This window comes from Ceratotherium simum, chromosome 16 (assembly GCF_057802395.1).
Source record: "Ceratotherium simum simum isolate JZ-2026a chromosome 16, ASM5780239v1, whole genome shotgun sequence".
Classification (NCBI taxonomy): Eukaryota; Metazoa; Chordata; class Mammalia; order Perissodactyla; family Rhinocerotidae; genus Ceratotherium; species Ceratotherium simum.
In genome coordinates, this window is record NC_141915.1 from 16,312,895 (window position 1) to 16,332,971 (window position 20,077).

At 51.8% G+C, this 20,077-nt stretch overlaps 1 protein-coding gene across 7 annotated transcripts; it reads left to right on the forward strand.

Moving 5' to 3' along the window:
* Positions 1-63: 63 nt before the first annotated feature.
* INPP5K (inositol polyphosphate-5-phosphatase K) lies at positions 64-19,685 on the forward strand. 7 transcript variants are annotated; one of them, XM_087440666.1, is made up of 12 exons: positions 64-1,339; positions 3,468-3,622; positions 3,909-4,017; positions 7,362-7,478; positions 7,835-8,010; positions 8,589-8,700; positions 9,450-9,559; positions 16,330-16,516; positions 17,425-17,562; positions 17,826-17,909; positions 18,078-18,182; positions 18,370-19,685. In XM_087440666.1, exons 1-12 carry the CDS (start codon positions 1,304-1,306, stop codon positions 18,427-18,429), a joined length of 1,389 nt encoding a protein of 462 aa, XP_087296792.1. In that variant the 5' UTR covers positions 64-1,303; the 3' UTR covers positions 18,430-19,685. The 7 variants fall into 7 exon arrangements, with proteins under 7 accessions (XP_087296792.1, XP_004433374.2, XP_087296794.1 ...); XM_004433317.3 differs by having other exon boundaries at positions 3,468-3,575; positions 3,916-4,017; XM_014789709.2 differs by having other exon boundaries at positions 682-1,339; positions 3,468-3,575.
* The last annotated feature ends 392 nt before the right edge of the window (positions 19,686-20,077 follow it).

The window sequence follows — 20,077 nt, forward strand, 5'->3', positions numbered from 1 at the left end:
AGCTTATTGGTGATGTCCTTATACCCATTTTACAACTTAGATATCCTCAGACTCTTGCTGATGTCCCCCATTTTACCAGGGAAGGATTAGGGAAAGGATAAGATGTCTCTGAAAAATTTTGCAAGTGAACTTCTGTACATTAAGACATCCCCTTGTCATTTTACTCATGCAGACATCACGTATCTCTCAGTAATTTGGCCACTTTGTACTGGCAGTATTTCCTTTTTGCTTTTGGCTCCCCTCCTCTTCACGTCTCCCTCTTTTTCCCATCCTACCAAACAAAACATTTTAAGTAGGCATTCTTAACCTGGCTTCTGGGTCTCTGAATCTCATGAAGCTTGTTTGTAAAATTGTGTGTGCATTTTTCTGGAGAGTCATAGCTCTCATCAAATCCTCAAAGGAATCCCATGCATCCTCCAACCCCCGCCAAAAAAAAAAAGATTAAGAACCCGTGATTTGAAGGAAATCATAGTTAATCTTTGGCAAAGTAAATAACCTTCATTTCATGTTTGGTAGTAAAATAGAGGCAGTGACTTATTTTTCCTTCATTGCTGGCTAATGTTCTACGAGTCCAGGAACCCCCAAACGTCCAACGTGAAATAGTTTGAATGAGTTTGAAAAGCGAAAAACACTTGAAAGTGGGAGTGGCGAACTAGGAAAGGAGGAGCTCTGTGGCCAAGACGAGAGAGATTACCTGTAGGTGGGGGGGGAAGAGACTGGTCTACAGGCAGGACAGTGGCCTGGACTACCACTCCTCCCTTCGCCCTTTGGGCCTCTGGGCGTTGGGACGCTGGAGGGAGACAGCGCAGAGGCCGGAGGCCTCAGACTCGGTATTAGTGAAACGGGACAGGGCCGTGAATACCCCTTCGGGCGTGGCGGCGGAAGCCGGAAGACGGCCCCTCCCGGCCGGCCTCGCGCGGGGCACCCTGGGAGCCGCGGCGGTGGCAGAGGCGCTCGAGGCTTCGGCGCCTAGGCCTCGCCCCGCGCGCGCCGGTGGGGCAGTGTTGCGTCGGGGTTCCGATGACACGGAGACACGCCTCTCTGACGTCCCGGGTTCCCTGAGCCCCTTTCAGCCTTGGGCCGCTTCGCGCTGGTCAGAGAGTCCCGCCTCTTCCCCCGGGCGCACCACCCAGGGCCCTCCGTGCGCTCAGGCCCCGCCTCTGACGGAGGCCGAGGCGGAGGGTCAGATCCGGAAGGAAAACAATCCGGCGAGCGTGAGCCGACCAGGACGTGCTGCCCGACCGGGGCCGGGACACGCGAGCCGGCCGGGCCACCGGGTGGGGACGATGGAGGCCGTGAGCCCATGGAAGCGGACCGAACCGAGAGTCAGCCAGCTCAGGTGAGGAGGGCGGCTGCAGGCATGCCGGTCCGCTCCGGCGGGACCACTACCTCTGACCGGGACCACTGCCTCTGACTCAGTCGGGGCTGCGGATCTGGGGCAGAACCAGACTGGGAGAGAAGGGACCGGGCCTACAGGGCTGCTGCTAGTTCAGAGGCCCTCCCAGATTCTCCCAGGCCAGTGTCGAGCGGGTATGTTTGGCCCAAGCCCCGCGCCCCATCTACACTCAGGCCACCGAGCTCGTTCCCACTTGGGGGCCCCAAGCGGGTGTTAGAGTTGGCTTCTGGAGGAGGCAGCAGTGTTGGGCTGTCTGGAGTTAAAGACATTCTGTCCTCAGCTCTAGAGTAGAAATCGTGTGTGTGTGTGTGTGTGAGGAAGATCAGCTCTGAGCTAACATCCATGCCAATCCCCCTCTTTTTGCTGAGGAAGACTGGCCCTGGGCTAATATCTGTGCCCATCTTCCTCTACTTTATATGGGATGCTGCCACAGCATGGCCTGACAAGTGGTCCATCGGTGCGCGCCCAGGATCCGAAACCAGGTCGCCAGCAGCGGAGCACGCGCACTTAACCGCTACGCGACGGGGCTGGCCCCCTAGAGTAGAAATCTGGTTCTTACTTTTTGGTCAGCATGTACATCATGGGATCTGCCCTGAAATCCGAAATCAGATTTAGATAAGATCCTTTAGTGAAGTGGTATAGCCTGGTTCCATGCTTGCTCTTTAACGAGGAACAACGCTAATCACTAACTTAGTGCAGGTCACAATGCAAGGATTTGCTGCTAATCGTCGGCCCTGAGAGTGAGGGCAAGAAATCCCGACTTTTGCTGTCCATCCGCTTAGAGCAGGTCCCTGGGAAAACAAGAAGCCTTGGAGTAAAGGGCCGCCTTCCTTAATTCTCTGTTGGACAGCAGGGGGAGATCATAAACAAACGAAGCACAGAATCTCTGGGCGAGTGCCTGGGAAGGTGGTTTTTGTATTTTGTTGATCTTCATAGGGAGAGGCAGGAAGTTGCTTTAAGCTGGGCAAGAATTTCTTCAAATTGTGCTTTTTAGAACATGGACCTCTAAGAACAGAGTCTGGTGGAGAAGAGATGTTTTGGGACATCCTGCCCTTTTCTCCCACCTCTCCCGCCCCCCGGTACCCTCTCCCATTCTAGATCTGCTGCTGCTTCAGGTCCTCCTCATGGTGTACCTAGGACTCACCTGAGGCTTGGTGGCTGTTCTTGGTCTCTGCAGGGTTTGTAGCTCCCACCTGCTCCATATGCAGCAGTCTGGGGCTTCCTTGGAGTGTTGCTGTAAATATTCAATTGAAGAGATCTGCAAGTCTTTTCTTCCCCTGAGCCTGACAGGATCCTGTGTTGTTGAGAGCTGCTGGTCAAGTTCTGTTGCTTCCCTAGGGCTTATATGAAGCCGAGGTAGAGGATGTTATCCAGCTGATGACTTTTCCCAAAAGGGGATAGACTCTTGAGAGCCATGTTAAGAAACTTGTTATTTAGAATCTTTTCCTTAGACTCTCTGAAATGCATGGCAGAACTGGTTGTGCTCCAGGGATCTGCTAGGAAGGAGTGAGGAAGGGAATGTGGTGTTGTTATCTCTGTTATTTTTGAAATTCCCCTGTCTTGTAGTGCTGAGGCCTCTCACAAGGTGAAAACTGAACCTGCAGAATCTTTGTGGTGGTCTTAGGAACCTGTGGGTTGAGGGATGGGGGGGTGGGAAGTTGTTGACTGAGCCATAGATGATCGCTGAGATGTGAATGGCTGGTGGAATTAATAAATTCCTGACTATCCACCCCATCTCCACCCTTTCCCTTGCCTGACCCTAAACCTTTGGGCCCACTTTGGCAGCTGTCCTAATGTCAGCAGCACCAGTGCTGCCAGGTGTGAGCAGCTGTGGGCATGCATAGAGGAGCCAATCCAAGGTGGGAATTTCCTGCTTCAGAGGACAGAGGTGAAGACATAGGGCTTGTAGTTCAGTGGTCCTATTCCCACCACCAGATGTAGAAACTTGCATTTCCTGTTATGATTGCAGTGGATTGTGGTGCGGCCATTAGCACAGCTAGACCCCTGTCCATTACCTGCACAAGGTCTTATCCTCCTTCCTCCATGACCTCCCTTTGCATCCCTTCCACAGCATACATGTTGTGACGTGGAACGTGGCTTCTGCAGCACCCCCTCTAGACCTCAATGGTCTGCTTCAGCTGAACAACCAGAACCTGAAACTGGACATGTATGTCATTGGGTAGGTGTCTGCAGGGCGCCTTCACCCATCCCTATATCTGAGATCAGGTAAGCCTGACCAGTCCCAAGTTGTCCCTGTGGGGAACCGCTGTAACTTTTACTCCCTCGCTCTGGAGGCTGAAGGCTAGGAGCTTTCAGCCTGCATCAGGGCCAGTTGGTGTGTCTTGTCCTGGGTCAGCAGTGGCAAAGGGTTAGCACTCAGCAGCTAGGGGAGGGAGAGATCGTGGTCATGAAAACCCAAGGTATGAAAGTCTGTTGAGGGCAGTACTAAATGTCTGTGGCAGGGGCAGTACCCTCCAGGCCAGGGGGAGAGCCTCTGACCTGGGGTGGCCAGTTTGCAGGAAATGAACTCTGGGATCATGAGCCTTCTTTCTGACACTGCCTTCGAAGACCCATGGAGCAGTTTCTTCATGGATGTGCTTTCCTCTCTGAGCTTCGTCAAGGTAACTTACAAGTTCATGAGCGATTGGGAAATGTGTCTCACCTCTTGTCACCAACCCCTAGTCCTTTGTTCTCCCACTCAGGCTTTTATGCTGCTTCCCGTTTATTTAAAGGCCTAAACCTCAGTTGCCCCTGGCTCCCTGGGGCTCCTCCCTGCCTTGTGTCTTTCCAAGGTAGCTGGAGCTGAGCTTGGACCTGAGGAGTTAGTTTAATACCTTGATATTTCTCAGATTAGGAGAATTCCTCGGGAGGTGCAGGGGGGCTCATTAACACCTCAGTGCCTACCCCACCCCAGCCTCTAATCTCTACTCACATGCTCAGCCTGAAATCTCTGAGTATAATAATAATTGCTACCATTTATCGAGTGTCTACTTGGTGTTAAGCATTATAAATAAGCTCTTTATATATATTGTTTAAAAATCTTAAGAACTCTTTTGAAATATGGGTATTTTACAGATAAAACCAAGACTCAGAGGTCACACAGGCTATCTGGAATTTGAATCCAGATCTTTCAAACTTTATAACCTATGTCATACTTTATTGCTATACTGGTGAGCTCTGAGGCTGACAGGTATCCCATGGCTAGCCTGCTGGTATCAGAGTGTCCTCTGATCACAGGGGACATGCACCTCAAATTCTCAGGGGCTCAGAAGTTAGAAGAAGGGAGATAGGTGTGGAGGAAAAGGGTTCTCAGTCTGAAGGGCCAGTATTCTTTGGGGAATCTTTAGACCATAGGAGAATCCACAAGAAGGCTCTGGAGGGGCCAGCCCAGTGGCGTAGTGGTTAAGTTCACACGCTCCGCGTTGGTGGCCTGGAGTTCGTGGGTTCCGATCCTGGGCACAGACCTACACACCGCTCGTCAAGCCATGCTGTGGCGGCGTCCCGTATACAAAATAGAGGAAGATTGGCACAGCTGTTAGCTCAGGGACAGTCTTCCTCAAGCAAAAAGAGGAGGATTGGCAATGGATGTTAGCTCGGGGCCAATCTTCCTCACCAAAAAACAAAGACCCCAGATTCCGAGATCTACACCTTTCTGCCCTGCAAGCTGAGGGATGAAACACTCCCATTCAAAGCACTTAGTGCAGTGCTTCTAGAAAATACCAGCATTCCTCTATTCCCTTCCCTGGGTGACTGGATTTCTTCAGAATTAATTCTGTTACCCTAGTTTGTCTAAGGGTGCTGAGGCAGGAACTGTGAGTACTCCTGAGGAGGGCAGAGCTGGGAGGAGGGAGTACAAGATTTGCTCCTGCTACTGAGGCTGGAACAAGCCAGCCACTGAGCCCTTGGCTCCCTCCAGATTAAACTTGGGCCTCTTTCTGCAGACTTGGAGCTAGATCCTCTTGGAGGGCAGAACCACTTCTGTCTTACCACCCACTCCCTTCCCAAGACTGGAGCCCTCCTTGTACCTCGGCTAACTGGCAAGGGATTGGTAGAAAGGAATTGAGCCAAGGAAATTAGCTCAGCTTGTGGCATGGACACAATCCATTCTACCCATGCGGCCTCCCGAGGTTGGGAGGCCAGCCTGAGGACCCAGCACTCAAAGCAGATGACCCTTTTTCCCCTAGCCAAGAATTGATGTGAAGGGGTGAGCCCTGCTTGCAGCTTGTTCCTTGCATGGGAATTTGCCAGCCACAGGTTGTGAAGCCTGGGGCTGACCCTGTTTGCCAGTTCCAAGGCTCCCCAGCTGCTTCCCTCTAGTCCGTTCCTTAGCTCCTCCCACTTAATTTCCTCCAACTAGAACTCCCCCTGCAAGTCTCCTGCTTTTCCCCACAGCCCCACCCATTCTCCCAGTGTGAGGTTTTCCTGCCCCACCCCCACCCCTGTCCTTCCCGCCCCACCACTTCCCTACTCCTTCACAAAGTAGACTGGTGCCTTTGTGTTGGAGCCCAGTGGCCCAAACCTGCTCTGTGGGTTAGGATTAAGCTTGAAACTCTTCCTGAGGCTTTATCAGTTCCCTGAGAGTCAGTCCCTCGTAGTCCAGCCCTTCCCCCATTTTCATCATCATATGCATGTGAAGGGGAGTGGCCAAGACTGGGGGTGGAGAGTGGGGTTGGGGACATTTGTAGCAACCTCTGCCCAACCCTAGGTTCTCACGCCTCCCTCACTCGGTCCTGGGCTTGGGGTTCCCCCTGCTTTGACTTTTCCACCCTGCCAGAGCTCCTGGCCTGCAGGATCAAGTTTCATAATTCCTGGAAGGCCCCAGTACATGCTCCCCACCCGGGGATTTCCTCCTTGGCCTCTGCACCTCATGCTCCGGAAACAGCTACTCGGGTGGTGGGTGTAGACAGCCTAAAGCTGATTCCCACCCCACCTCTGTGGCTGCAGAGAGCAGGGATTTTGGCAGTCTTTGTCTTCTGACTTTATCCAGGTAGTTTTACTGGTTCCTTAGTCTCCCTGAGCCTCAGTCCATCTGCAAAACAGGGACAGTGCTTCCTTAAAGGATTGGTGTGAAGATTAAATGCGACCTGAAGCACTTCAGTAGATGGTAGCTATTCTCCCCACCCTGGGAACACTTGTCCTCTGAACTCATTCTCATCCCCAGTGTGTTGCCTTCAGGGACATCCAACTGCTCACAGTCTATAATTATTTTTCAGAAGGATTTTTGTAATTATTTTTCACTCAGGTGTAACGTATGCAGAAATTAAGTATACAGTTTGATGGATTTTTATATGTATATACACCCATTTTACCACCAGTCAAATCAAGATACAGAATATTTCCAGCACCCCAGAAGGCTCTCCCGTGTTCCTTCCCTGAATTTAGTTTTAAGAATCCTTAAACCAAAAAATAATAGCTGCCAGTTAATCCTTCCAGCATCTATGAGATAGATTCCTACTTTAGCAGTGAGAAAATAGGCTGAGAGACTTGCCCAGTATCAAATACTAAGAGACAGAGCTGGGATTTGACCCCAGATCTGGCTAACTTCAAAGCCAGTGCCCTTAGCCACTATCCTGTATAGCAGCATTCCTCTTTGAGGCGCTGGCCCATGGGGATGGCAGCCCAGCATAGCCATAGGACCTCAAGAGGGCATCGGTGAGAGGACAACCTAGGCATGCATGGGGCTGGGACTGGAGAGTTGATGCCTTCCTGGTGGCAGGGTGCCCCGGCAGCCTTGTCTTCTCTGCCCTCCGTCCCTAAGCCCAGGGACAGAAACTGAAACTTGCTCAGCTCCCAGAATGCATCATTCGGCAGCTAAAGGGAATGAAACTTGAACTGAGATCCCATAGACCCTGGGGCAGGGTATCTGTGTGGCTCATGGCTCTCTAGAACCCCTAGCACAGGACCTGGCAGGGACACACGTGGCCTGTAAAGGGAAATGAATGACCATTGCCCCCCTGTCCTGCAGGTCTCCAGTGTCCGCATGCAGGGGCTCCTCTTACTGGTCTTTGCCAAGCTTCAGCATTTGCCATTTATCCAGATCCTCTCTACTAAATCCACCCCCACTGGCCTTTTTGGTTACTGGGTAAGGACTGAGCTGTTGTCTGGGTCATGAGCTGGGAGGCCTCCTATCATGGGCTGGGAAGGGCTGGGGGCTTTAGAGCTGGACAAATGAAAAAGGGGGTGAAATGAATCTTGGCACTCTGTCTAGGCCAGTGTTCTGCATACCCACTCTCCCACCTCAGGAGGGCTTAGCATCCCTGAGACCTCAGGCTGGGTGAGTTAGGCTCTGGATGGAGAGGTCACTCTGGGAAGCTGAGTGTCTGGCCCTGGGAGATTCTGCGGGAGGTGAGGCCAACTCCCCTCAGGCCTAGGATGGGAAAAGAGAGGTGTGTCCCACCCACAGCAGCTTCCCACCCTTCTGCCCATCTGTCCTACCAGGGGAACAAAGGGGGTGTCAACATCTGCCTGAAGCTTTACGGCTACTATGTCAGCATCATCAACTGCCACCTGCCCCCCCACATGGACAACAATGACCAGCGCCTGGAGCACTTTGACCGGATCCTGGAGATGCAGAATTTTGAGGGACATGATATCCCCAATATCCTGGACCATGAGTGAGCGTGCAGTTGTGAACTGCTGCCTCTGCCCCCTCCCCGATGCCAACCCAGGCTAGCGTCCCCTGCCCAGTCTCTGTTCCCCAGCCGGAGGCAGTTTGTGCTCTGTATCCCACCCTTCCCAGCCTCTTTCCTGATGCCCCATCTGCTCTCCTATCCCTGCCTGGGGTGTAGGACCCTTTCCCTGGTCCCTCTGTCTTGCCTAGAAACCCTGGACACTTCCGAACATCCCAGATTAAGAACCCCATGGTTCCTGAGGTCTGAAAGGCTGGTTCTCAGTCTTGTCTGGTGGCCAGTTGAGAGAGAGGGAAGGAGGGCTAGAGCCTGCTCCCTATTTGCCACTTGCCCCGTGGGGCTGGTCTCTTGGGCTTAAATGGTCGGGGAGAGGCCATGAGTATAGTCCCATTGGCCCCATGCCCTTGTGTTCACCTGATCCTCTCCCAGTATCTGGCTTCTCACCTGCCCCCTCAAGCTTCCCGCTCCAGCACCCCTGGAATGAGCAGGCATGAGCCACCTGTTGCTCTTCCTGTCCCTGACTTCATCACAGACCCTCAGGCTGCCTTCCTTTCTTTCTGAAGCCTCATTCTCTGGTTTGGAGACATGAACTTTCGGATCGAGGACTTGGGGTTGCACTCTGTTCGGGAATCCATAAAATATCGATCCTACAGTACCCTGTGGGAGAAGGATCAGGTATCGAGTGATGGGAGGATCCAGTGGGGGATCTGAGCCTGTGGTGGAGGTCTAGTGTGAAATTTGGGGAGCATTGCTCAAGTTCCCTAGCACCTGTTCTCCTCTCCCAGGCCTCTGAAGTCCCTGTTCCCTGGCAAGGAGGAAGCTTAGAGGGCTTCGCAGCTGGGGGTGGGGCAACCAGTTCTGTCAGGGCCTGGTCTTCACCTGGAGGACCTAGGGGACAGCTGCTGGGTATGCGCTGGAACAGGGAGCCAGGAAGGGCTTTGCCTGCCGTGGCCCTGCACCACGCACCAAGCCTCTTGTATCCCTATTGTCTTGCCCATCCCCAGGCTTGCTTGCCTCGTGGAGGATGAGATACCACCCTTTGGGGGACCCTGGCTACCCCAGCTTCCCCTCTGATACGTGTCTGCTAGGGGCTCCCAGAGAAGTGGAATTCAAAGCCTAGTCCCTATAGTCCAAGGACTGGGAAATGGCAGGCAGTTGCCCCGCCCACCCCCCAGTGTGCCCCCCAATCCCACCTCCTTCCCCCCCGGGACTGTGGGGTAATGTTTGCAAAAGGATTCAGCTGCTCTCCTGGGGGTGGGTTGGGGATGGGGTGCTGAGGCTGCCACTGGGGCAGTGAAGAAGTGAGGTGGTGTTGCTTGACTCTTGCCCCGCCATGATGGCATGTGCTGATCCCTTGAATGGAGTGTGGTGCTGGGCCACTGGGTCAGGACTACTGGGAGATGGGACTGTGCCTTTCTCTACAGCTCACCATTGCCAAGAGACACGACCCGCTGCTCCGGCAGTTCCAGGAGGGCCCCCTGCTCTTCCCGCCCACTTACAAGTTTGATAAGAACTCCAACAACTATGACACCAGGTGAGGGGGCTCCACCAGAAGAGGATCAGCCTGCCATGGATCTGGAATTAGCTTGTGAGGAGGAAAAGAGGGGCCCAGAGGCCTGGGAAATCAAATTGTGTTGGCCCTAGTAGCAGTGGGAGCTGCCTCAAAATAGAAGTGTTAGGGAAGCAGGAATAAGTCCAGCCATCACCTCTCAGGAGTGGCGCCTCCTGCCCCCTCATGACGTGCTGACTGTGGGAGCTGTCCCAGATTATCCTCAGAGCAGGAAGCGGAGGCAACACTGGCAAGAGTGGGGGTGGGGGATGGCGCAGGTAGGGCCCGAGGAGAAGGGGGAGGCAGCTGATTCCTGACCTGGGAGGGACTGCACTTCAGCATTCTGGGAACCCCTGCCCCCACTCCCCAGGGCTTTCTGGTCCTCCACAGACAGGGGCAGAAAGCTTGCCTCAGCCAGTTAGTGGTATTAAATCCCCCTGCCCCAGCTGTGAGTGGGTCAGGTACTATTTAGGAAGATGAAGTAGTAGTCGTCAATGGAGAATTTCATGGGGACCAATATAGAAACAGTGCATCTAGTAGTTAGAAGCACAGCTCTGCCCCTCATCAGCTGTGTGACCTTGGACAAGGTATTTAAAACTCAATTTTGTCATCTATAAAATGGGGGTAATAACAGTATCCATCTCATGGGGTTGAGGATTGAATGAGACCTTGCATATGTTTAGCCCAGTGCCTGGCACCTGGGAAGCACTGTGATACCTGCTGTTGTTATTTTCAGATTCATGTCTTCAGGTGGTAGTTTTACTGAAAACCTTTCTAAAAAGCTGAGAAGGGGCCAGGTAACCACCAACACCTTAGGCTTAGGCAGAGGAGCAAAAGCAGCTCTGGCAAGAGGTCTCTGGCCCAATTTAGGGCAAGGATCCTCATCTCTTTGAAGAAAAAGAAGAATCTCTTACATGTAATGGGGCTTTTTGTTTTACCTGGAGCAGCTCCTTCATTTATTCCTCCTAGCAGGACTGTCTTATGAGGGAGGTAGGGCAGCCCAGGCCTCTGGGATTTAGGGAGGGGAATAGGTATCTCCACAGCCAGGCCAGGGTGGGAGGTAGAACTGCTGGCCCAGTACTGGAAGTGGTATGTCAGAGCCACAGCGTCCCCGCCAAAGAAGGGGGAAGAGGGTAAGCCATTTCAAGAGTGTGAAGCAAGATGGAGTGGGGTCATAGTCAGGGCAGTGCACACAAGACGAGGCCATGAACACTGGAAACGGGGTCCAGCCTGGGCATAAGAACAGACCAGAAAGGAGGTAAGAGGGCAGGCTCCTGCTGACCAGCTGGCCTGGGTCCACAGCTGCAGGGAGACTGCTAGTCTCCCCAACCATCCATTGGAAATGAGAGTCATCAGGGCAATTATAAGGCCTCAGTGGGACAGGCTGGGGCCTTGGGGGTGGGACCCTCTACCAATTGACTTCAAAACCTCACTCTGGCCAGGTGTCCTTTTGCCCCCACTCTCAGGTATGATAGGGAAACCACCAGGAGACTGGAAGTCATTGCAAACAGCTGGGTCTAGGCTGGAGTTGGCAGGGACTGGGATTGGGTAGAGATGCTCTGAGATGTTAAAGGACCTCCCTGGCTGGCTCAGCTCATGGTGGTGGAGCTGGGGCTCAGACCTGATCCTGTGGACTTTGTGGCCCACGACACTTTCCTCTAGCCCACAGTGCCTCTGAATTCACAGCCAGTGTTGCCAGCAGCAGCAAAAAGGAAGGCAGGATCAGGACAGCAAAAGCTTGATAAGGAGGAAGCAGATACTTATTTCCATGTAAAGATATAATCCACGTTGTGATTGACATTATTGAGCACTTACCACATGCCAGGTATTGTGCAAAGGGCTTTGCCTGCATCACTTCACTTAATTCATATCGTATCCTCATTAGGTAGACACTGTTGTTATTTACCCTTTACAAAAAAGGAAACTGAGTCTCAGAATATCTAAGTAAGGTAATAGAAGACTAAGTGATTGAGCAAGAATTTGAACTCGAGTCTGTGTGACTCCAGACCCGTGCACTTCTCCTTGCCTGGAGCCCAGGAAATGAAGGAATGTCTGGACGGGAACAGGGGACATTACAGGGGGATATCATAACTGAAATATTCCCACTGGGGCCGTGGTCCAGAGGCAGCTGGGAGTTCCTGCGGTGGGCAGGGCCTGAGCCCCTCATAGGAAACAAACATTCCTGTCTAATCAGACTGTTATTCATCCTTGAAAACCCAGTTCAGACACCATCTTTACTAGAAAGCCTTCCCTGACGTTTCCTCATCTCTCTGTGAGTTCTCTCCTACCCTTATGCTGCCTGTAAGCCTTGCATACACCATGCTTTCAGTGTTGGTTTTAAGACACAGTGTGCCTTTTCTGCTGTATTATGAATGCCTAGAGCACAGAGACAGGATCTGATTTATGATCATCCCTGCTATGTAGCATTGTGCCTGGCATATGTTTGAATTAAGAGTCTGAGAGGATAAAAGGAAAAGACATGTCTAGGAGCAGCCAGTCTAGTAGAGGGACCCATCCGTAGCAAGAGATCCAAATAAACACTGTCAAGTCCAGGAGTTGGCCAATAGAAGATTCAAGAATGCTGTGTGGAAGTACAAAAGGAGGTTGAAACGAATGGTAAGGAGATGGGCAGCTGAAGCCTGGAGGAGTCAGTGAGAGTTGTTGTCAAGGAGGTCGCAAGTTGTCAAGTTGAGCAGAAAGGGCAGGCATTCCAGTCAGTCAGCAGCACTGATGAGAGGCACCTTGAGTGGAGCCTGACCCAGCTGTACAAAGTAACTGCAAGTGAGTTGTGTGCAGGGCATGGTATGCAGCTTTGCCCAGCCACAGCAGTGTCCCCGAGCCAAGATGTAATGAGAAACGAGGTCACTCCATTACAGGGGAGGGTGAAAGGGCTCAGGGCGGGAAATCCTGTTAAAGTCAGGGATTGCAATGGTGTTTTGTTACAGTCGACGTGAACCCTGTCAGCCTCTCTGCTAGGCAATGAGCAGAGGATATTATGATCAATCTAGTCAAGACTCGTGTCCAGAGTTCAATAAGACACTTAGAAGCCATCTACAGGGAGCTGTTAAAGTACTTTCAGACCCAGAAATAGAACACATCACTACTTTGGGGTCAGTAAATTGCCTCCGTTTTCTAGGCTCTTAAGCCAAGAGAATCGTACAGAGCTACTCAGTTTTAATTTTTTGAAAGTAAAGACACACTAATCTCCAGGAGCAATTCTTATACTGTCACAACCCTTCAGCTAAAAAGCATTAGTGAGGTCCTGTTCTGGTAGTACACACTATGAGACAGTTCTGGCTGCTGGGAATTGGCCACAGGGCAAGCTAGAGGAGACAGTGGAATGCAGGTAGGGGCATGGACTTCATAGTCGGCAAACCTGGGCAAGCATCCAGCTTCCACCTGGACAGGGTGACCTCTCTGAACTTCAGTATCCTGTAGAAGGAGAAAAATGTGACCTGTAACCTTCTTCAGTGTTGGAAGGATTAGAACTGTCTATGACACACCTATCATGGTGGCTGATGCACAGAAGGACCCCATGTTTAGCTATTATTATTGTTAGAAGTGGAGAACTAGGGAAATATTTGTAATATTTAATTTGTATGTACTTATTTTGCTTATTTCTTGTTTTTTGCTTGTCAAACAAGCTCCTCAAGGACCTTGTCAATCCCATTTTTCAGATCCCCAGTTGCCTGGTGTATAATAAGGGCTTAGTAAATCTTGTTGAAAGAATGAATAGTATAGGTACCCAGTGACGAGCCTGGACCAGGCCGTGGAAAAGGAGGAGAGGGAGACAGGCCAAGAGGTACTGAGGAGGAAGGAGAGACAGGCTGTGGTCAGGACTTGGGGAAGATCCTGACGTGACAGCAAGTATGGGCTCTTAACCATAATAGGGAAGTTGGGGAGGGGGGATGCTTTGAAAGGGAGAGTGGTACTTTCGTATGGTTCATCACCAAGTTTTAAGCATTGCTAGGCACTGAATGTCCAAGGTTGGTTCAGCGATTCAGTGTCTGTTGTCTCTGGGTTGGAAATACCATATTCTGATGTCCTCCGAACACTGCTCAGAAGAGTGAAAGGTTGAAACAACCCAAGGAGCCCCAAGCAGATATGGTTTAGCCACTTACCTCTTCTTGACCACTCCCTTGATGCACCTTAATTTAGTTAATCCTTGCAATGGCTCTTTGAAGTAAGTACTGTTATCACCTCATTTTAGAGTTGAAGAAACTGAGGCTTGCAGCGGTGAAGTCACTTGCCCAAGGACACACAGCTTTTTTTTAAACTAGATTACCGGTTTATTATAAAAGGATATAACTCAGGAACAGGCAGATGGAAGAGATGCATAGGACAAGGTATGGGGAAATGGGAAGGAACTTCCATGCCCTCCCCAGGCGCCACACTCTCCCCAAATCTGCACATGGTCACAAACCCAGAATCACAGCTCTTAATTAGCAGGGTAGAACCTTCGCCTGACTGGTCTCTGATTCTAGAATCAGAATTCACCACCGAGACACCATCTGCCTCAATTGCTGGAAAACTATCGCTGTTGTGACAACAGGATGTCAGAAATTTTTATTTAAAATAGTAATTGAGGGGCCAGCCCCGTGTCTTAGCGGTTAAGAGCACGCACTCCGCTACTGGCGGCCCAGGTTTGGATCCCGGGCGCGCACCGATGCACTGCTTCTCCAGCCATGCTGAGGTGGCGTCCCACGTACAGCAACTAGAGGATGTGCAGCTATGACATAGACTATCTACTGGGGCTTTGGGGAAAAAAAGGAGGAGGATTGGCAATAGATATTAGCTTAGGGCCAGTCTTCCTCAGCAAAAAGAGGAGGATTGGCATGGATGTTAGCTCAGGGCTGATGGTCCTCACAAAAAAAATAAATAAAAATAGTAATTGAATAAAGCAAAAGACAAAAATAGCATTTCAAACTGATCATAAGCATATGAAACTGTATACATTAAGATTAGATGCACATTTTTCAGGAGAGATCTTGGGGTTTTCTAGTTAGTCTGGGTTTCACAAGTGGTTGTTGAATACCTACTATGTGCCAGGCTCTGTGTTCAGGCAGAGGATACACAGGAGACTCCAAGAGCCAGTCCATGCCTTCCGAGTTTACACACCAATTGATATGCCAACGAGAAATAGGAAACTACAATATAAAGGAATTGCAAGAGTACTGGTGTAGGGCTGGCCCCATGGCTGAGTAGTTCAAGTTCCACACCTTCTGCTTCTGTGGTCCAGGTTTGTGGATTCGGATCCTGGGCACGGACCTATTCCACTCATCAGCCATGCTGTGGAGGCATGCCACATACAAAATAAAGGAAGACTGGCACAGATGTTAGCTCAGGGCTAATCTTCTTCAAGCCAAAAAAAAAAAAAAGGAAGATTGGCAACAGATGTTAGCTCAGGGGGACTCTTCCTCACCAAAAAAAAGTACTGGTGTAAAATGCTTTAGAAGCAAAAAGGAGAGGACAGGGACGACTTTATGACAAAGACAGTATTGGAATTGGGCCTCTCCCTGTGAAGAAGGGTGTTCCAGGGAGCAAAAACTGCAAGAGGGAAGGTCCAGAGGCTTGAGAGAGTGGCCAGGGTGGAGAGGGTCTGGGGCAGTGGTGGGAGATAAGGTAGAACAGGGGCGTCAGACTCCTGAGCACCTTGAAAGCCATGCTTGGGGACGAGCTGTATTCTGGAGGCAATGAAGACTGCTTGAAGGTTTTAAAGTAAGGAGTCATGTGACCAGGCTTTACTACTCTTTGGGTTCATTCAAAACCAAGGGGGAGCAACCCAGAAACAGTAACTCCCGCCCCCCATTCCAGGACTTGGAGGGGTTTCTGTTTGGAGAGCGGGACCTGAGTGCCCTAGTACCTAGTAGCTTGGGCAGGGCTGGGTAAGGAGTCAGAGACTTGCCTATCTGGGAGCAACTACAGTTACTTAGGGGAGGAAAGCACTCTTGTCTCCAGGGGCTGTACAGCCTCTCAGGCTCCTCAGGGAAGTTGGTAAATGAAGAACAGGTGGGAGGTCTCAGCTGACTCTTGAGAACAAACGATCATAATAGCCAGTGTCTACAGAGAGCTTATTTGTACAAAGCACTGTGCTAAACCTTTTTTGTGCTTTATCTCATTTAATCATCTCAGCAACCTTGTGAGGTAACTACTATAATTATCTCCATTTTACAGATGAGAAAGCTGAGGCCCAAGAGGGGTTGGCCTGGTGCAGTCATGCTGACTGGCCCTAAATTGTAGCTCCTCCGCTCAGTAGCTGTGTGACTTTGGGAAAGTTACTTCCCCTCTAAGACTCAGTTTCTCCACCTGTAAAGAGTGAAATAAAGGGTACTGATCGCAGGCCTGTGGTGAGCATTCCCTAAATGCTTCCCCTTCCTAAGGTAGCACCTTTAGTCAATGGGAAGCCAAATTCAAGGTCAGATCTGTCCAACTTCAAAATCCAAATCTCAGCTTCTTTGATCTACTGCTGCTTTTGTTAAGATATAGGAAAAGCTTTGAAATGGGATGTTTCTGAGTCACATTTGATTCGTAAGAATGTAGATGAGGCTGAGGGTCCGTGGCTGAGTCCGAGAAAGGCCAGCGTACCTTTGGTTCTGTAGGGCACCCTCCTGCCTGCGCCATGCCATGATCCAGCTCAGGTCTCACGGCCACTGACAGACCCTGGTGTTAGGGGCTCCAGCAAGCTCATGTGGTTACCTTCCTGCTCTCCTACCAACCATTTCTTCCCTTCCCATTCTTCCTCTTCCCACACCTAGTGAGAAAAAACGCAAGCCTGCATGGACTGACCGCATCCTGTGGAGGTTGAAGCAGCAGCCCCAGGACAGCTCCCACACCCCCAGCCTGCCAGCCCCCAACTTCTCCCTGTCTCTGAGGAGCTACGTCAGCCACATGATGTACAGCATCAGTGACCATAAGCCTGTCACCGGCACCTTTGATTTGGAGGTGAACTGCCAGGCTGCCCAGCACTTGGCAGAGGAGCAGCCATGCTGGGCCACATCCCCAAACCCTCTAGCCCTGGATTCTAATGTCAGCAAATCCTCCAGGGGAGACCTGCAGGAGGACATAATTGCCTTTCCTCCCAGGTCAGGTACCCCAGCTCTTCTTAGGAGCTGTTGATGGCTCTGTCTGTCAAAAACATGTTCAGACCCTTTGTGAATAGGTTTCCATTTCCTCTCGGTACTGTCCCTTGGGGCAAATGAGTTCCATTATGCTTATTACCTACTAAGTGAAGCAGGACTTCCTTTTATTTGTCCTAAATGTATCTGGATCGGGTTGCAAAGGAAGCTCCCTCCATCCTTGTATCTGGCCATCGAATGACCAAGGCAGTGTTGACCTTCCAGCTGCCGGTTACCCTCAGCCATCACCTTTTCATGCTGGTTTGTCTGTCTTTCCACCATTGTGTCCTTCCACATCCCTATAGCTGTTCTCATCAGAACCACACCCCCACCCCACCGTGCAAAATTGGATTTGGGCCTTTGGGTCAGGAGCCCTGGAGGCCTGAGAGCAGCTACCTGGCTTCTTTCTTAAACCTGTGAGCAACTCCCTCATTCTCCTCCACCTTCACCCCTCAGCACTTAGCTTTCTGCTTGGTTATCCACTTGGCTCTCAGCCCCATCTCTGTGGCAGGACCAGCCACCCCTGACAAGCCTCGGGCCCTTTCTCTTTCCAGCTGGCCTACCAAGGTCCGATACTTTCTCAGAACAGCCTAGTGGAGTTCTGTGCCCACCCCGCTGGGTGCCCCTCCTCCCCCCACTGACCCTGACCTATTGGAAGGGTACAGTAAAGACATTCACCTCAGAGAAAGGAATGATGCTATGGAATTTCAACCCCCTTCCCACCCCTGTGTATAGCTGAAGCCATTGGTATCTGCACCACTGATCACCCTGATGCCCGAGGGCCTGTGGACCATGGAGAAGGACGTGTTGATCAGCTACTCCTTGACCCCAGGCTTCCTCAACAGCCCCTGGGACTGGATTGGACTGTATAAGGTGATGTGGCAGGCGAGGCAGGGAGTCCCTGAGCCACACCCCTCTGATTGATCCATCCTGAGGGCTCACGGGAACTGGGCACAGAGACTGAACTCACCCTTGTCCACCCCAGGGGTCGTTGCCCACCTAGAGGCTGGCAGTGAAAGAGAGAGAGGCATCCAATATGATGGCCAGCCCTAGGAATGAGACCATCCTCTCCTTCAGATTTGCCGTAGGTCCCACCTCCTCCATGACCACTGACCCCCCGACCCTCCCTCCCACAGGTGGGACTGCGCCACATTAATGACTACGTGTCCTATGTCTGGGTCGGGGACAACCAGATCTCCTTCAGTGTCGGGCTGAACCAGGTACCTGCCTCCCTTCCTGAGATAGGTATTCCACATTTCCAGCAGGTGGGCTTGCCCGAGCACTCCTGTCTTCTGGAAGGAATAGAGAGCTGGATAACTTGTCATTGAGAGCTGGGTGGGGCCCAGGGCCATGGAGCTGACCCCATTCCTGTCCATCCCCCGCTCCAGGTATACATGGACATCAGCGATATCCCAGAGACTGAGGATCAGTTTCTCCTCTGTTACTATAGCAACAGTCTACATTCTGTGGTGGGGATAAGCAAACCCTTCAAGGTAGGAGATGCTGGTGGGGTCAGGGGAAGGGTATCACAGATGACGTGAGCCCATCATCAGTTCACCGAGGCCACAGGCCTAGGAGCCAGCCCACATGGTGGAGCCGCATCAGTTGGGGAATGGAGTGATGACACGGAGGAGAGCCTGCTCTTCTCCCTTCCGCTCACCACCTGCTTTATTCCTGCAGATCTGGCCTCGCTCGCTCTTTGGGGAGGATCTACTGGATGAAGCCCAACCACAGTTCTGAGCTGGGACGAGTAAATCCAGGGCGGAGGCCAGAGCTGGCAGCCAGCTCTGCCTACCACTGCCAGGAGCACTGGGGACCCAGCCCAGCCCTCTGAAGAGGGAGCAAGTATCCTCCACCTCCCAGGGGGAGCGCTAGCACACTCCTTTGCTCTCTCCAATCTAGATCTCTAGAATCAGCCTCTTAAATACAGGTTTTTGGTACTGAGATGTGAGTGAAACCAGCTAGTTTGTCAACAGTGAAGACTTGTGGACAGTCCACCAGATGTGGGAAAGACCCTCCAGCCTGCATCTCATTTTTTTGATTTTCCCCCCACACACTCCTAGTCCTGCCCAAGCAGGCCTGCCAGGCACATGCCCCATCTGGCACAGGCCTGCATTCTTGTCACGCCATCCTGGGCCTCAGGCTGCCTGGGAGGGGGAGATACATTTGTACAGGCTCCATAGACTGGTTGGCACAAGCAGCACTGGGTTCCAGGAGTCTTGGCATTTTGTTGCCTGTCCCCCTGAGGGATGGGCAGAGGGTCTGGGATCCTTGCTTTCAGCAGAAGCAGTATGACTAAGTGGGCAGGATGAGGGGTCCCTCTACCCAGGCTCTTTGGTAGGGTTGTGGACAGGTTGATGAGCGTCCTTCTGCCAGCACCCCCTCGCCCCCATGGAGTATGAACCAGAAAGTTCCAGGGCCTGAACAGAGAATTGGACCCAGGTTCACTTCTGCTGGTGGGTCAGGCTCCATGCCCCCAACCTGCCCTCTTGTGAAGGGTTGGCCAGGTGGTAGAGGAGCTGTGGCCACAGGCTTTTCCAAGATAGTCCTTGCCCAGCTGAGCTCATCTGCCTGTACCCTTGCCTGCAGTCATTGGCCAGAAACCTATCTAGACTGCTCTGGGACCTAGAGGTGGGGGCAGGCAGAGAGGAGAGCCAGAATCAAGACATTTTGGAGAATCTGGCACTGGGGGTCTTCAGAGAGCATTCTCCAGGTGCTGCGTGGACTAGGTCTGTCCGCACTCCCACCACTTGCCTCCAGCCACTGGCGACTCAACAGCCCTTCTCGCAGGAGAAGACACCTCAGGGAGCCCGCTCTGTGACGGTCATGCCCATCCTATGATCTGAGACAGTGCCACTCCAGTTGCTGTACGTTCCATACTCCACCCTGGGAGCTGTGGGTACCATCTAGAACTGTCCCCTTGGCTTTAGAGGGCCGTGGCTGTCTGTGTTCTGTGTCTGTTGCATTGGGGCATAATTAGAAACATGGCTTTTACACTTGTTTGTGATTCCTTCATGATGGTGGTGGGAGGGGGCACATGGTGATGGGCCCTTGCTAGACTCTAGGACGAGGGCCCTGTAGATCCAGACTAGACTTTCTGTGTCTGCGAGTGACAGACGTTGCCTGGGTAGGAATGAGATGAGGTTCTGGGATGGTGGCCCTCTGGGTCCCTGGCCCAGTTGGGACATGCCACCTATGCTGTTGGGCACTTAGTTTATTCCATTGCTAAATAGAATGGGTTTCTTGGAACTCGGAAAAGGTGCTTACTCTGCTCTCACTGGTCCATCCCTCCTTACCTGTCACTCTCTCACACCTTAGTCTTGACCACTGGTCCTGGGTTAAGCTATCCAAAAATGTCACCATCTTTTCTCTCTGTGCCACCTCTCCC

What these genes read in the sequence shown, in the direction of transcription:
- INPP5K (XM_087440666.1), top strand. Translation starts at nt 1,304, where the DNA reads ATGGAAGCGGACCGAACCGAGAGTCAGCCAGCTCAG. An exon ending in CCCAATATCCTGGACCATGA is followed by an intron (nt 8,011 to 8,588) that starts GTGAGCGTGCAG and finishes TTCTTTCTGAAG; the next exon opens with CCTCATTCTCTGGTTTGGAG. An exon ending in CCCTGTGGGAGAAGGATCAG is followed by an intron (nt 8,701 to 9,449) that starts GTATCGAGTGAT and finishes CTTTCTCTACAG; the next exon opens with CTCACCATTGCCAAGAGACA.